Here is a 15,676-nt window from a genome sequence, read left to right on the forward strand (position 1 = left end):
CTCCTGTTACAATCAGTGCTCAAAATGTCGACCTTGAATTTTAGGACCATATTGTATAGTAGCCTATTTACAGCACCACTTCACTGGCTGACATACTACGCCTTCTAGGAATCCGAAAGTGTTGTACACACTCGCTTTCTACGATTCCGAAAGTTGTGCACACTCTGTGGTAAGTGCAATATTACGAAAGTCAAGATCATAGACCTACTGTTGATATGTACCACAAAAGACGTCCAACGGAATCAAGTCAGGTGAACGAGCTGGTAACAACATTCGATACATTAAGTGCCTAAATTTTTCTTTGATGTGACTTCCAATCACAATGATGTGTATCATTTGTTATTTGCCTAGAGCGAATGGGAACGGTTTGTTCACTCGCTCTCTTCTTCCATTTCTCTTCACCCTTTCCTTTCTCTGTCTGGAATCAGAAAAACCAAGTAAAATTATTTTAGAAACTGTAGGTCTATACAGCAACGTTTAACCATAGTGAAAATATATTATGTCACAAATAAGCATTTGGTTATTTTCCTTTATCAATACGTAGTACTGATCTATTTTGCAAAAAGGTGTGTAAAAACTGAACATTTTTAGTTTTGCAAAGTAAATTTCTTTAACAATAATAAAAAGAATAAGGGCAGTAGTAATATAATAATAAATACATTGAAAGTATACAAATGCATAAATTCATTTCTGAGAAAAAACAGAGGAGAACAAATCGTTTTAGCAGTAGCTATACAGCAGAGTCAATAAAGGGAAAAAGTCCTTGCACCATTCTCTACAAACAGCACTCTGACAATATTATAATGTTAAGTTAAATGGCAAGAAGACTTTATCGGATATTGGTTTTATATATCAAGACAAATATTTTTCCTGAACACCCTCTGAGAGTTGCTAGATTTCATAAAATCCCTGAATGTATGTGTATGTGCGTGTTTTATTTACGTATACAGAGTGATTCACGAGGATTTACCGTCCCTTACGGAGCTTATTTCCGAAGATATTTTGAGCAAAAAAAGTCATATAAACATTTGTCCTAATTTCAATATTTTCAGAATTACACTAATTTGAAGTTGTTTGTAAAATATCATTATTCTTCAGTCTCAAGGGTAAAGGAATATTACAGATAAAGAATGAACTATTTGGGAATATCATTTCTTTAATTAGCTAGTATTCTGAAGCTAAAAAAGTGTTGTGAATTCCATAGTTGCTTTGTGCAGATTTTTTTTTTCGATTTTTAATTACAAAATTACATTTTCTTACGCACTTATCACAATTGTTACAAATCTCCGCCAGTTTTGTAAATTCTTTAAGACTGTATATTAGGATGCATAATTAAATTGTAAAGAATCAAGTTCCTAAAGTCATATGATTTGTAACAATTTTTGTGATAAGTGCGTAAGAATGATGTCATTTTTAGTTAAAAATTGAAAAATAAAATCTGTACAAAACAATTAACAACACACTATTGCCTTTAGAAAATTGGCCAGTTGAAGAAATGACACTTCTCAATAGTTCATTCTCTATTTGTAATATTTTTTTACCCGTAAAACTAAAAAAAAAATATATTTTACTAACAACTTCAAATTAATGTAACTCTGAAAATATTGCGATTAGGACAAATGTTTATTTGCAGTTTTTCCTCAGAATGTCTTCGGAAATAAGCTCCATAAGTAACGGTAAATCCTCGTGAATCACCCTGTATATAGTATATGTGCGATGATTAGTTTCAGGAACTGTAATGTTTTAGACTTATTATTATTATTATTATTATTATTATTATTATTATTATTATTATTATTATTATTATTATTATTATTATTATTATTATTATTATTATTATTATTACAAACAGGTTTACACATCTTCCTGTGACCAATGCCATACGTTCTTTTTTTTTTCTTCAATTATTTATATCTTCCCAAGCCTGTTCTTGCAGTCCTTTCTCTGCCAATACTTTATTTGTGTCTTCCAACCAGGTGTTTTGCGATCTACCTCTGCCTCCCCTTCCCTCTGGAATCCAATCTAAAATTCTACTTGATAGCCTTCCATGTATGTTTTAGACATAGACTAACTTTTATAATAATATTTAAGTAACAACTAATGACTTATTCAATTAAACATTCCCGCCTTTTTCTTTCTGACTCTTCACTTTCAGCTTGGTATGGAAGCAATAGAGCTGCTTGGCGTGGGAGAACTCATGCCCAGTAATGCCTTCATGCAGCTTCTGGCAGATGTCGCTTGCTCGGAAGGTTCTGTGCTTCAACCAATGTGTGAAAACATATTATTCCTCTTAGTTGGCTATGATCCTTCTCAACTCAATGAGGTAAGCTCTTAAATAAGATTGCTTACTTCTGTAATTCTACATCACGAAGTTTCTCTGCGTGCCTCCATTTTACTATTTAAGTTGAAAAAATATGTTTAATCGTCATTTCTTATACGATCTCTTCTTGGACATTCTTAACCCTCTGCATCCTGTATCTTACTCTTAACTCTCTCTCTAGTAATCCACTATTATCTTCCTATATGTTATAACTAGGGCTGAAGAAAAGTATTGGTACCAGGGCAGTAAATAATTTCTATATACATTGTTTACAAAATACGTCCCGTTGTCGGGTGTCTCTACTGTCTGTAAGGAGCAGATAGAGTGAACATTTGACATTTCTCAAAAGTAGACCTACTTAAGTGACGTGAGGTTGTATCAGAATGCCGAAACAAAAATCCAACAAAGAACAGATAATAAGGCGACTGAATTCAGAACATGGGGAAAATGTGTTTAATTAATTGGTAATAATATTTATTTGTAAATTTAATATTAGTTCCGAGTTAATCAATTTGAAACCCAAGTAATCCTGTAAATGTAAATTCTATTATGAGTTCATTCATATGGAACGGACCACTACCATAACTAGTCGTGCATGCACACAAACTTTTTGTAAAACACAGTGCTCTACATACGATGCAGCATAGCCTATAACCAATGCTTTTTTCAGCCCTAGTTATAACTTTACTAGAGAGCGCATTTGGGGTTTGTAAACCACAAGGTTAACTGCAACATTGACTATAAGTACGACCATAAGCAACACGTAAGGCTGTGCAGTGTACTGTCCTCATACAACCAGAACAGAACTAAGCTTGTCGATAACAATCGTTTGACCTACATACTTCTAATGTTCTGTGAATGCACTTTAAATTAAAAACCACCTATTAATTATTTGCATTTTACATTACTAAGTTTACAATTTAGCATGTTACAGCAATCTAATACACATATTTAAAATGCATTTATACAGTTAACTACATATCGAAAAAGTACATAGCAAAACACCAGAAGATACTCAAGATTGGAGGAAGAAGACTGCCATTCTTAAAAGAGCAATCATAACAGCAAAAAAGAACAGTTTCAATAAATTTATTGAAAATATTAATTACAGAACCGATAGTGCTAAAACATATAAATTTCTGAAGAATATTTCCAATACGCAGGAAAACACTAGCCAACCTATTATTCATAATAACAAAACACTAACAGATAATAGAAATATAGCAAACGCATTTAATAAACACTACTCAAACTCTCACAGATTACATCCCAATATCAAAAAAACTGACAAATTTATCAAAAGAGAATTACATAAAAATAATAAAAAATATTATAAGTACAAAACCTGAAATATTTCATCAAAATTTTACTTCCAAAGAATTAACTCTAGCTATACAAAATTTAAAAACCAAGAAATCTCCTGGCCCCGACAACATTCATTCCGAATTTTTTAAACATCTGGGGGAAAAAGCCAAGTCTGTACTTTTATCCATTTTCAATTTATCATGGAACACCTCAATTCCTGCAGCTTGGAAAAAAGCAATCATTGTACCAATTCACAAAAAAGGGAAACCTGCTCATGATGTTAATAGTTATCGACCAATAGCACTATTAAGCATGATAGCAAAAACCATAGAGTCCATGATCTCCAACAGATTAACTTGGTATTTAGAGTCCCAAAATCTTTTATCACCAAGACAAGCCGGTTTTCGACAACTACACTCTACCAATGAGCAAGTCATATGCCTCGGCCAAGAAATAAAAGACAGTTTTAACAAGAAAGAAGATACCTTGGCAATATTTATTGACTTTCAGTTAGCATATGACTCTGTTTGGAGAAATAAATTATTACTAAAACTCCAGAAATTAGGTATCTCCAGCAATATGTTCAGATGGATATCAGAATTCCGTATTCAAAGATTCTTTGTCACTAAATTCAATAACTCACTTTCTAGTTACAGACAAACATATCGAGGTCTACCTCAGGGCGCTGTCTTCAGCACAACTTTATTCAATATTTAAATAAATGACTTACCCTCCCTATTAGAGGAATCAAACATGAAAACAGCACTATTTGCAGATGATATAGTTTTGTGGACTTCCGGATCTTACAGACATAGAGACAAAATTCAAAATTCTGCTCTTAAAGCTCTAAATCAACTACATGAATGGAATACATCAAATTTGATGACACTCAATTTAAGCAAAAGTAACTACCAAATATTTTCACTCGGCAAAAAAGAAAGAGAATTCAGTATCCAATACAATGGTCAACACCTTCCTAGGACTTATGAATCCAAATATCTTGGAGTTATTTTCGATAGTAAGTTAACATGGAGCAACCATTTGAAATACATTTCTGAAAAAGCTCGTAAAAGATTCTCCCTTCTAAAAAGACTAGCAGGAAAGAAATGGGGATGCTCTAGGAATATTTTGAACACTACATACAAAACGTTTATACAGCCAGTGCTGACATACTGCGGAGAAATTTTAATTACTTCACCTTTCATAAACGACATAGAATATGTTGAAAACCAAGCTCTCAGACTCATTACTGGTGGAATCAAAACAACTCCAATAGATTCTATGAGATTCCTGACTAATATTAACAGCATCAAAATGACAATAGAAGAAAAAGCACTAATTCAATATGAAAAACTTATCAGATTACCAGGAAACTATTGGCATTCATACAGTCCTCTCTGTAGATTGAAAACTCAAAAAAGTTTCATATCCATTCTTCAAGAATTAAAACAGAAAATCAATATCCCGAATTTGAAAGGAAACTTACAAATTAAACCAAACCCTTTAACTCTATTAAATATAGAATATAATCTCAATTTAACAGAAGAAATACTGAAATCAGAAGTAAACACTGAAATTCTGAAACAATTGTCTTTAGAGACAATTAATATTAGGTATCCTCCACAAAACTGGCTTCATTTATACACCGATGGATCCTTGATCTCCAGAGAACAAGGTGCCGGTGCAGGTGTTACGTGCTGTCTCTTCTCACTTTATAGATCTCTTGGATATGGAACAACAAGTTTTGATGGTGAAATCATTGCAATAAGTGAATGTCTCAGGAATCTTCTATGCCACATCAATAAATTTAGGAATGCAGTTATATTGTCAGACTCCAAAGCAGCTATTCTATCAATCGTCTCTAAACACACACCTTCATCTCAAACAGCAGAAATAACTAAAATGCTCTCTCAATTAATATCACTCAATAAAAGAATTGTATTCCAATGGATACCATCCCATTGTGGAATCCTAGGAAACGAGAATGAGGATGCTTTAGCAAAGAAGGGCAGCACTGCTACTTACAGACCTGTGACTAAATCTACGTATTACTCTGTGAAGAGATTTATTAAATCTACATACTTAGACTTCAACAAACAAAATTTGATAACTCAATCCCAAGGGAAAGTATGGAACTCTCTGCATCAAAATCCACAGTTAATTCCCGATTTACCACGAAAATCGTCTGTAGCTGCATTTAGATTGGCAACAGGCCATGATTGTTTGGCAAAACACCTGCATAGAATTGGAATATATCAGTCCCCTAACTGCCCATTGTGCAACTCAAACCAAGAAATGGATTCGGAACACCTCAAAATCTGTGCTTCAGTGGCTGGTCATGATAATATCTTTGAAAAATATTGGAGTGCAAGAGGTCAAATGACTTTATTGTCAAGTGCCTGGCATTAGAAAACAACAACATATCGAAAAAGTACATTGTCTTACTTTGCATTACTTTCTCTTCCTTCATGGATGGACTTGTTGCAATGGACAACAATATATTTCATCAGGGATTGAGAGGTGAACCTCTTACGATATTCAGTTAGTGATTATACTGAGAAAAACTTATTTCTACAACGCATGATGTGGCAGGGATGAACTCAAAATATATCGATACATCATTATTTTAGTCTGTTTCGCTACTCATTAACTAATAATACTTATAAATTCTTAAAATTACGGAACAAGAAACATAAAATTAAGAAAACTAGACTTAAGGATATAATAAAAATATTCTCCTCTTGATAAAATTGTCCATAGAGAAGTGTTGAGTTCCAAACTCAACAAAATATAACTGCAGCTTCAAACAACGAGACTTATTTTCTTTCGGCTTATCTCACCGATGTTTTGGTGTGAAGATAAATAAATGCTACGAAAATAAATAAAGAGAAGAATTATGGCACAATATAAAGAAATGCTGTATACGTAGCACAGAAGCACAATGAAGAAGTGAAGACGTGTGGATGAATGTGAAGAACTAAGAAAGGAAGTTAAGAAATATGGCAGGAAGTGTAGAAGTACGGGAGTAAGCAAAGAACTGCTGAAGAATGGTAAATATATGCTACGGAATTCCGTCCACCAGCAATGAGTTGTTAGCGTATCTATGAGATACCACTAACTCCACCCACATGCATGACGCCATTAAAAACAAAATGCAATCTATGCAAAATATAGTAAATATCAATACATTAAAAACAATATACTTTGCATACTTCCACTCGGTAATGAGTTTTGGAATAATATTCTGGGGAAATTCCACAGATAGTAACAGTACATTCCTATTACAAAAAAGAGTAATTAGAATAATAGTAGGTGTCAAATCTAGGGAATCTTGTAGGACTATTTTCAGAAAATTACAAATAATGCCCATGGCTTGTCAGTATACCTTTTCATTAATAATCTTCCTCGTATGTAATCGTGAAAACTTTGTAACAAATTCAACAGTTCATAGCATAAATACACGTCAAAAAAAAATTACTTTCATACTCCATTGGCAAGTCTATCATGCTATCAAAAAGGAGTGTGTTATATGGCAGTAAAAATTTTTAATAGCCTCCCTATGGATATAAAAAATGAAACTCAAAACATAAGATTGCTTAGAGCCAAATTAAAGAAGTACTTAATTTCTCACGCCTTCTATTCTGTAGGTGAATTCATGACATTCAATAATGCTTCATGAAATTGATACTAAAACTATGTGTTGTACTAGTAGACTATATTGCAAATCTCGTCTGTATATATTTCATCTAGACTGTGACTATAAATTAAGACTTCATAATAGTATTAAGCTTTTTGACTTGTTCCATATTCTAGCTGTAAAGCAATGTATGAATACCATGGAATGTTAATAAATACAATACAATACAAAGCACTCCATACAGTAAACTTGTATTCTCTCAATATGCACCCCATTTGCGCTCTTTAGTTATTACTTGTCTGTTTTCTAAGTGTACCGTAATTTAGCTTGTAGCGCTGATGTTTTGATTTGAAAGGACTGTAAGGAGAGAGTTGCAGTGCCGTGAGGCATTTCTTCACTGCACTCGTGTACATCAGCAGTCACATTATTGTTCATTAGTACCAAAACCTACCACGTGCATTTAGAAAACGAACAAGTTATAATAGAAACAATGATTATTTTATGAAGCTTAATTTGTGTGTTTCTTTTAATATTTTTCACAACTACCCTATTTAATTAAAATGTATATACATATTTTATTGTACATATCTTTATCCCTGTTAAAAAGCTCACAATGCTGCCCAGATAGTTAAAATTCCTGATCTGTTACAAAGATTTGTGTTGTATAATTTTCAATCGATTTGGCGTGGGGAGCCATTACTTATGGATTCTTAGTGGATATTTTAAGATTGTAACATTTCTTTGGCTAAAATTTGCATTATAAATTTTCTAGGCGACAGATGTTCGAATTGAAAAGGATCCTATTATTTGATATTAATTATACTACGGTACCCCTTATCTCCCGGTTTAGTTGCATTATGAGTGATGTCACTTATGAGATCACAACCTATCTTCGGACAATTGAATAAACAACAACATTACTCATGTTGTAACTGATATAATCTTATATAGAAGATTATATACTGAAGTCCTATAAAAAAAAGATGAGTTATGGAACGTTTTGAAGACAGCCAAAAATGGAAAAGCTGCTGGTCCAGGAGGAATAACAATGGAATTAATTAAATGTGGATGTCCAAATATTATAAGAATTTCAACTAGACTTTTTAATCAGGTAAATGAGGGAGCTCCAATCCCGACAGACTGGAAATGTCATACATTAGTGCAATATATAAAAATAAAGGGAATAAAGGAGATCCAGCAAATTATAGAGGCATTAGCGTCATGGCAACAATTAGTAGGATTTTAAGTACCATTATTAAAATTAGATTGAAGGAAATAATAGGACATAAAATATCAGAAGATCAGGCAGGTTTCACAACTGGTAAATCATGCTTGAACAATATATTTGTGATCAAATTATTAAAAAAATGGTGGCAAAAGGGAAGGAAGTACATAAGGTATTTATCGATCTTGAAAAGGCCTATGATTTTATACCTATCAACAGACTTTGGGTGTCAATGGAGCAATTTGGAATCCCTAAAGCTCTCATTACTTTTATAAAAAAGCTGTATGGATGTAAGGCATTTGTTAAAGTCGGAAATCGGTTATCATCAGAATTCATTACAACAAAAGGATTAAGACAGGGATGCGGGATGTCACCAACACTGTTTAAGATATTTCTAGAAGATATACTAAAGTCGTGCAGAGGAATGGGAGTGAATATCAATGGTCAGTTAATGCACAATTTATTATTTGCAGATGACCAGGTTATAATAGGACAGGACAAAGAAGACATAGAATATATGGTCCGTAAATTAATGGATGCATTTGAAGCAGGTGAATTGAAAATAAATATTGTTAAAACAGAATACATGGTAATTGGAGGAATTACAGAAGATCTACAGATAAATGATGCCACAATTAAATGTGTTGAGGAATTCAAATACCTGGGATCCATTATTGACAAATCACATGCGAAAAAGATATTATTAATAAAGTAAATTTTGCTAGGAAAGCGATTAGATCCCTGAATTGTGTTTTGCGGAGTAGAAATACAAAACAGTATATTCTAAAAACAATAATCGAAAGCATACTTACATATGGTTCAGAAAGTTGGACAATAAGTGAAAAAATGCAGAAAAGGGTGTTGGCGACAGAAATGGATGGATTACGAAGAAGTATGAGGATATCCAGACTAGAACATGTAAGAAACACATATATTAGGAAAGAAATGGAAGCAGATGAAACTGTTATGGACAAATAGAAAATAGATCTTTACAGTGGTATGGACATGTACAACGGATGTAGGAGGAACGGTGACCTAAATGTATCCTCAATTGGACAGTGCCAGGAAGAAGGAAGCTTGGAAGAGCTAGAAAGACATGGTATGAAGGAATACACACATACATGGTGAAGAGGGGCATGGAAGAGGGACAGTGGGAAAATAGGAAGCTCTGGAAAGCAGGAATCAAAGGTGAACTGCTGTAAAGTGGAAAGCCAGTAAAAGTGACAGTAAGTATATACTGTACTGAAGTCTTCTTTCTCCATTACAGACTCTTTTGCCAGTCATTCTTTCTCATACTCTGGCAGGATGTTCGATCAAGACGGTGGCCCACTATGCTCAGGAAATCTCTGCAGGTATTTCAACCTACAGTTCTGAATGGATTACTCACTTCTTTATCATTTTAAACGTTTGGTATATTTAACTTGGCAGTATATTGTATTTCGTCTCTTGCAACAAATTGTGTGTTGTACACTTCCACACGTTTATTATGTATTCTGGATCCTTGGGGTTAGCTGAAGGTGTCGGTCAGATATTCCTCTTTTGGAAATATACATACATACGGATATTTGTAGGTTCGTCATAGTTACTGATTGGCTTCATCACTAGTGTATTGTTTAATATCTTCCTCTACATTACATACACTTATTCTGCGATGTTGAAAGCTTTTAACATATGACAATAGGTTTATTCCAGCACGGTTCAGAATTGATTCTGAACTGTCTGCTCATGTGCAGTATCTCAATGTGCATTCCAACAAGACTTGAACTGATTCTAAACTCCCAGTTTTCTGTTCCAATGTGCTTTCGAACTCATTCAGAATGAGTGAAACTGGTTTTCGATTAAGAGCAGGAACTGGAAATTCTGAACTGCAGACGCATGCACAGGTGGCTTAGTCTGAGGTTGAGGTTAAAATGCTTTGAGACTGGGCAGGTTAAAATTAAAAAAATAGTCGATCATGAGTGATTTGGAAGGTGGTAGTGATATATTTTATGATTAATTAAATTCGGAAGATAAATATAATTTTAGTATGAGAAGAAGCTCCAAAGGCTGTGAAAGAACAGTTCAAGAAACATTCCAACAACGTAAAATCCCGAAAATGTACTAAACTAGCACATGTGTCGAAAAATGTTTGGTATTAGTTCATAATGCGTTCTGAATTTCTTGCTGGAACAAATCTAATATTGGAGGACAGTAATCAATTTAAGTAAAAGTTACACAGTCGACAAATTGAAATAGCTCTCCTGAGGGGGGGGGGGGAAGTAAATGGACTTGGAACAGTCTGGTTCTGAGCCATCGATATGTAGACAATTTACTCAAAGAAACAAACAGCCTACAAAATGCAGGTGGCCACAAGGATCCTGAATTCTAGAAGCAGTGAACACTGGAAATTTGAACACATAATATTTTTAAATCACTTTAAAAAACATGCAATTTAACAATGATATAAATAAAATACACTAGACTTTTGCTAATCAAGCTCTTAGTTATCCGGCCTCTCAATTATCCAGCCTCTTTTTAGTGTAGTTTCTATCACATGTGCTGTAACAGTTTTCTGAAAAATTTGCACCGGTGCCATGTGTACTGCTTCTACACATAGGCCTGTAAATACTTATAATGGGTACACAAGCGCCGGCCAAGTGTAGAATGTTCTAGTTTCGATTTAAAAATGCAAGTGGAATTGTTGCCACAACTTATAACAATACATTTAATGACATTTTTAAGCACTCTCAGTAATCCAACACTCTCGCTAATCCGGCATCCTTCTGTGCAAGGAACTGCCAGATTAGCAAGAGTCCAGTGTAGTATAAAAGTGACACAATTACTATAATAACTTACACAAATACACTATGAGTATACTGACAATAAAATACACAATGAGTCCTTAATAATAAGAATAATTTGACCTGATATTCTGTGAGGGATGCCGAGTACCTCTAAAATTAATTCTTAAAATGTAATTGTTTATCTTTAAAATACCAATATTGTGCTACAGACATTTTAAAGAACGTGCTTATAAATTTTGAATTTTTCTTTCAAAATGGCTGAAATATATCCATTTTACTGAATTAATGTATCCTGCTATTTTATTTTTATTTTTGGGGCCAATTTTTTTGAGTAATCTCAAATTTGAGTTTTGTAGTAATGATATTTCTACATACAAAAAATTAAAATTGTAGATCAATTAGGGAAAAAGTCAAATTTAGCCATAATCTCCTTTTAATTACACTCACTGATAAATCTTTTTCCATCTTTTTTTATCTACTTAACCTCCCCATTAGTCAGACTTGATAGGTAGATGTAGGTTTATTCAGAAATTATACATACAAATGCATCACATTATCAAAATTTGTCCTTAAATGGAGAGCATGCATCTTTTGACTGTAGGCCTATGTGCTTTGCACATCCAGTCCTACTTTGTAGGTTTTACCCTCCTCACCTATGATTGAAATCCAACCACTCTCCACAAAACACACAGATTAATAAGCAAGTGGCATATACAAAACACAATATTATAACCATACACACCACTGCGAATAGAAGAGGGAGATTCAACTAATCGCACATTAGATATCTCACAATTGCTTGTCTCCGTGGTCATGGGATTGGCATGACTCAGGCCACCCCTGAGGATTCACAGGACAACCACAAGACAATGGACGAACACCCAATCCCATGGGCGGTATATATATTTCATCTGCTTGTTAAATTTACAGAACTAAATGCCTTACAATCTTGTATGAAGTCGCAATAAGTAAAATTTAATGCAGGAGAGCTAATGAATATGTAACAACGAATATATTATTTTGTTTTTTTTTTTTTTTTTTTCACCCATTCCAGTTGAAGGAGGCTTCAGGTTGTGGGATTTCTACGCTGGTAACTTGGCAGAATACGGAAGTCTGTTTCCACCATCCTATGATTTAGCTGCCATAAGCACACCAGTGTCACTGTTCTACAGCGACAATGATCTATTTGGAGACCCTACTGTAAGTAAAAACTACACCAGTGCTTTTTTTAAATATACAGAGGGTTCCCTAAGACATCGTAGCCTTCTGTTGAAGTTTTGGCAAGATAACAATCGTGCACTATGGTAACAAGATGTGCACTAGTCATCTTTAATAAAACTTATTAATATCAGCCTAATTTTCCTTCAAGATTTCAACATTTTACAAATATACATACTAAATCTTTTTTGTGCCAACCAATATAAAGACTGTCGACTGCAAAACGTATATAAATGCAAAAATGTGAAAAGTTACATTTCATCGTAAAACTGTTTTGATGCAGGAGAGCTATGGAGTAAGGAAAATCAAGTTAGTTGTATACCAAAAATCTTTAAAACCAATTAATTTTATCAGAATACTATAACTCGTAATTTGCTCGAATGACAATTTTCACCTTTTGTGCATTTCTGAAAGTATATTCACAGAGAGAGAAGTAAGTAATTAAATATGTATGTATGTATGTATGTATGTATGTATGTATGTATGTATGTATGTATGTATGTATGTATGTATGTATGTATGTATGTATGTATGCATGTATGCATGCATGTCTAATGCCTACCTACTCACTTCACTTTACGCGATTCGGGTTCCGCATATTGCGGATAGATGGCAGGACTGTGACCCATTTTGTAGTTGCACACCACTCGGTGGGCCATGCTGTACATGATGTGTATCTGTAGAGTGTTATGTCGTGTATTAGTGTGAGTATATGTATAAATGTTCATGTATGGATTGAATGATGATGAAGATGAGGAAAGGAGAAGGGGAAACCCGGTGTTGGCATGTAGCCTGCTTCTCTCGAATAGCACCAAGTGGGCCGACAAACTTAACATCCCATTCTGATGGACAAATCACTATCAACAGTGACATAGGCTTTCTCTTCATAAGTACTGCAGAGAGATTTGGGGTTTAATCCAGGCATATTGCTGCACAATCTAGTGGTTAGAAATTGTGCACTGCCATCTCTCCTAGTCCCTAGGTGAGATCGAACCCAGGCCGATTAGTATGGAGGGAGGCACACTACCACATAGCTAACTCGGTGGACATAATGCAGAGAGACAAGTAAATGGTTTCGTAATAGCCCAATATTAGTGCTGGTATTCTAAATTAAGGTTTACTGCTTTGTCAGTACATGGAGCTGTGGATATACTTTCAAAAGTGCGCAAAAAGTGAAAATCGACATCATAGCGAGTACGAGATTTTGGAATTAAGGTACCTATATTCACACTAGTAAATTATAATTTAGTGATTTCCTGAGTAAGAAATATATTTGACAATATGATGTGACTATGGGTGTATTTATACGAACTAGATCATTAGCTCATAGGCCTAGCGTTACGTGTGGTCATAATAATAATAATAATAATAATAATAATAATAATAATAATAATAATAATAATAGTAATAATAATCTAATAACTAAAAAAAACACATAAAAATAAAAACAGCAATTTTAATCTGCCCCACAGCTTCGTTCACCATAAATATTACAACTGCCAAGGATTGAATTCTGAGCCTGTTGCTATAAAATCTTCTTGAAATGACAAATGGTTAGCATATATATAGAAGTAGGTCTACAGATAAAAGTAGCTAGCGGAGTCCTTGCAATTCTCATTAAGTGAATCCAGTTTTTAAAACAGTGGCTTGCAAGCTTTTACAATTATATAAATAAAAATATAATATAAATATAAATTATATAAATTTAGCTTCCCTTATGAAAAGGTTGCCAGATTTGACAAAGCGTATTACATATAATTTGGAAACACACCCTAAAAGATAAAATTATATACATTTGAAATGGTTAGGGAATCGAATATACAAAATGTCAGAAAAATTTACACCTAATTAGTGTTTGTTACCAAATTTGAGCACATTTATAAAGCACTGGGAAAACAGCTATAAATATATCGAGATATTTTGTAGTTTCATATCACATAAATAAAAGAGTAAAATTAAAATTTTTAATTGCCAGTATGTGTTTTACATAGAACACTGAAAGGAACTTAGAACTTGAGCAATGAGATAATGAAGTATACTCCTATATCTACAAAATCTGTAGTAATGAGATCTCATACGCCATATAAAACATTCTGGAGATTATACACCTTTAATTTTCAACACTTATTTTTTTCTTTAATTTCTACACTCAACGACATTAATATTAGGCTATTATCACTTCTTGTATTACTTGCATAATGCATGTTGATCGCAATAAACTGAGAAAATTTAGAAATAATCTTTTCTCATAAAAAAATATACTTAGAAAACAAGTTTTCAAGAGAGAACTCGCATATCTTACTTAAGCATCGTCCATTTAAAGGTCATAAGGAACCTCTAAGAGCAGATGTTCACTATCTGTATACTGTACCTATATCAACTGGTTCAGAATCATATGCAGGGTATACGAGTAAGTTCGTAAAAGTGGAAAAGATATTAAAGAGTAATGTATCACCTTCTCTGCTTTTCACAATCACATGCTTTTGCTCATATCTTAGTGGAGATTTGTTCACTTCTCCTGTCAAAAGCTGATACAGATGTTTGAGCTAGATATGGTACTGCAGCTTTAGAAAAGATGCTATTACAGTCATAGCTCTAAAGAGTTGTAATCTCTCTTTCAGGACGTCCACGAGCTGAACACAGCTTTGGGTAACTCCCTGGGTGAGTACAGAGTACCGCTGTCATCTTTCGCTCACATGGACTTCTTGTGGGCAAATGATGTGAAGACACTCGTCAACGACGAAGTTTTGGAAACCATCCAGAATAACTGAATGCAAATGTCTGTGCCTTAAATCGACTTCATATAACAGTAATTAAGTGACATTTTAAATTTCTGTTTCATTTCGGTATCTTATATAATAATTTTGAAATTAGTCTGTATTAATACACACAGAACATAAAAAATATGTAAATGTCTACATGAGCATAATACATGTTTTCTTTTTTCGAGGCCTGTTCCCTATTCATCCCTGGTTGCATTCAGCCTACAGACTTCTTGTCCTCGTCCATATTACCTCTCTACTTTAATTCCCACTTCGTTTCATCACAGTAAATGTTTACTTATAATGTAAATCTTTACCTAGACGTTTCCTCTCTTCATTGAAATGTAAGAAGAAACACTGAATAGTGAATTCTTATAGGGTAAGGCTGCCTAATTCCGTGGCATATTTAATAAAGACTATATTTAT

At 33.7% G+C, this 15,676-nt stretch overlaps 1 protein-coding gene across 1 annotated transcript; it reads left to right on the forward strand.

Moving 5' to 3' along the window:
• Positions 1–1,870: 1,870 nt before the first annotated feature.
• Positions 1,871–15,417, forward strand: LOC138701571 (lipase 3-like). Its single transcript, XM_069828598.1, has 4 exons — positions 1,871–2,323; positions 9,755–9,839; positions 12,325–12,470; positions 15,110–15,417. The coding sequence occupies exons 1-4, from the start codon at positions 2,162–2,164 to the stop codon at positions 15,257–15,259; spliced, it is 543 nt and encodes a 180-aa protein (XP_069684699.1). The 5' UTR covers positions 1,871–2,161; the 3' UTR covers positions 15,260–15,417.
• Positions 15,418–15,676: the final 259 nt, after the last annotated feature.

The sequence above is a fragment of the Periplaneta americana genome, chromosome 6, assembly GCF_040183065.1.
Source record: "Periplaneta americana isolate PAMFEO1 chromosome 6, P.americana_PAMFEO1_priV1, whole genome shotgun sequence".
Lineage (NCBI taxonomy): Eukaryota > Metazoa > Arthropoda > Insecta > Blattodea > Blattidae > Periplaneta > Periplaneta americana.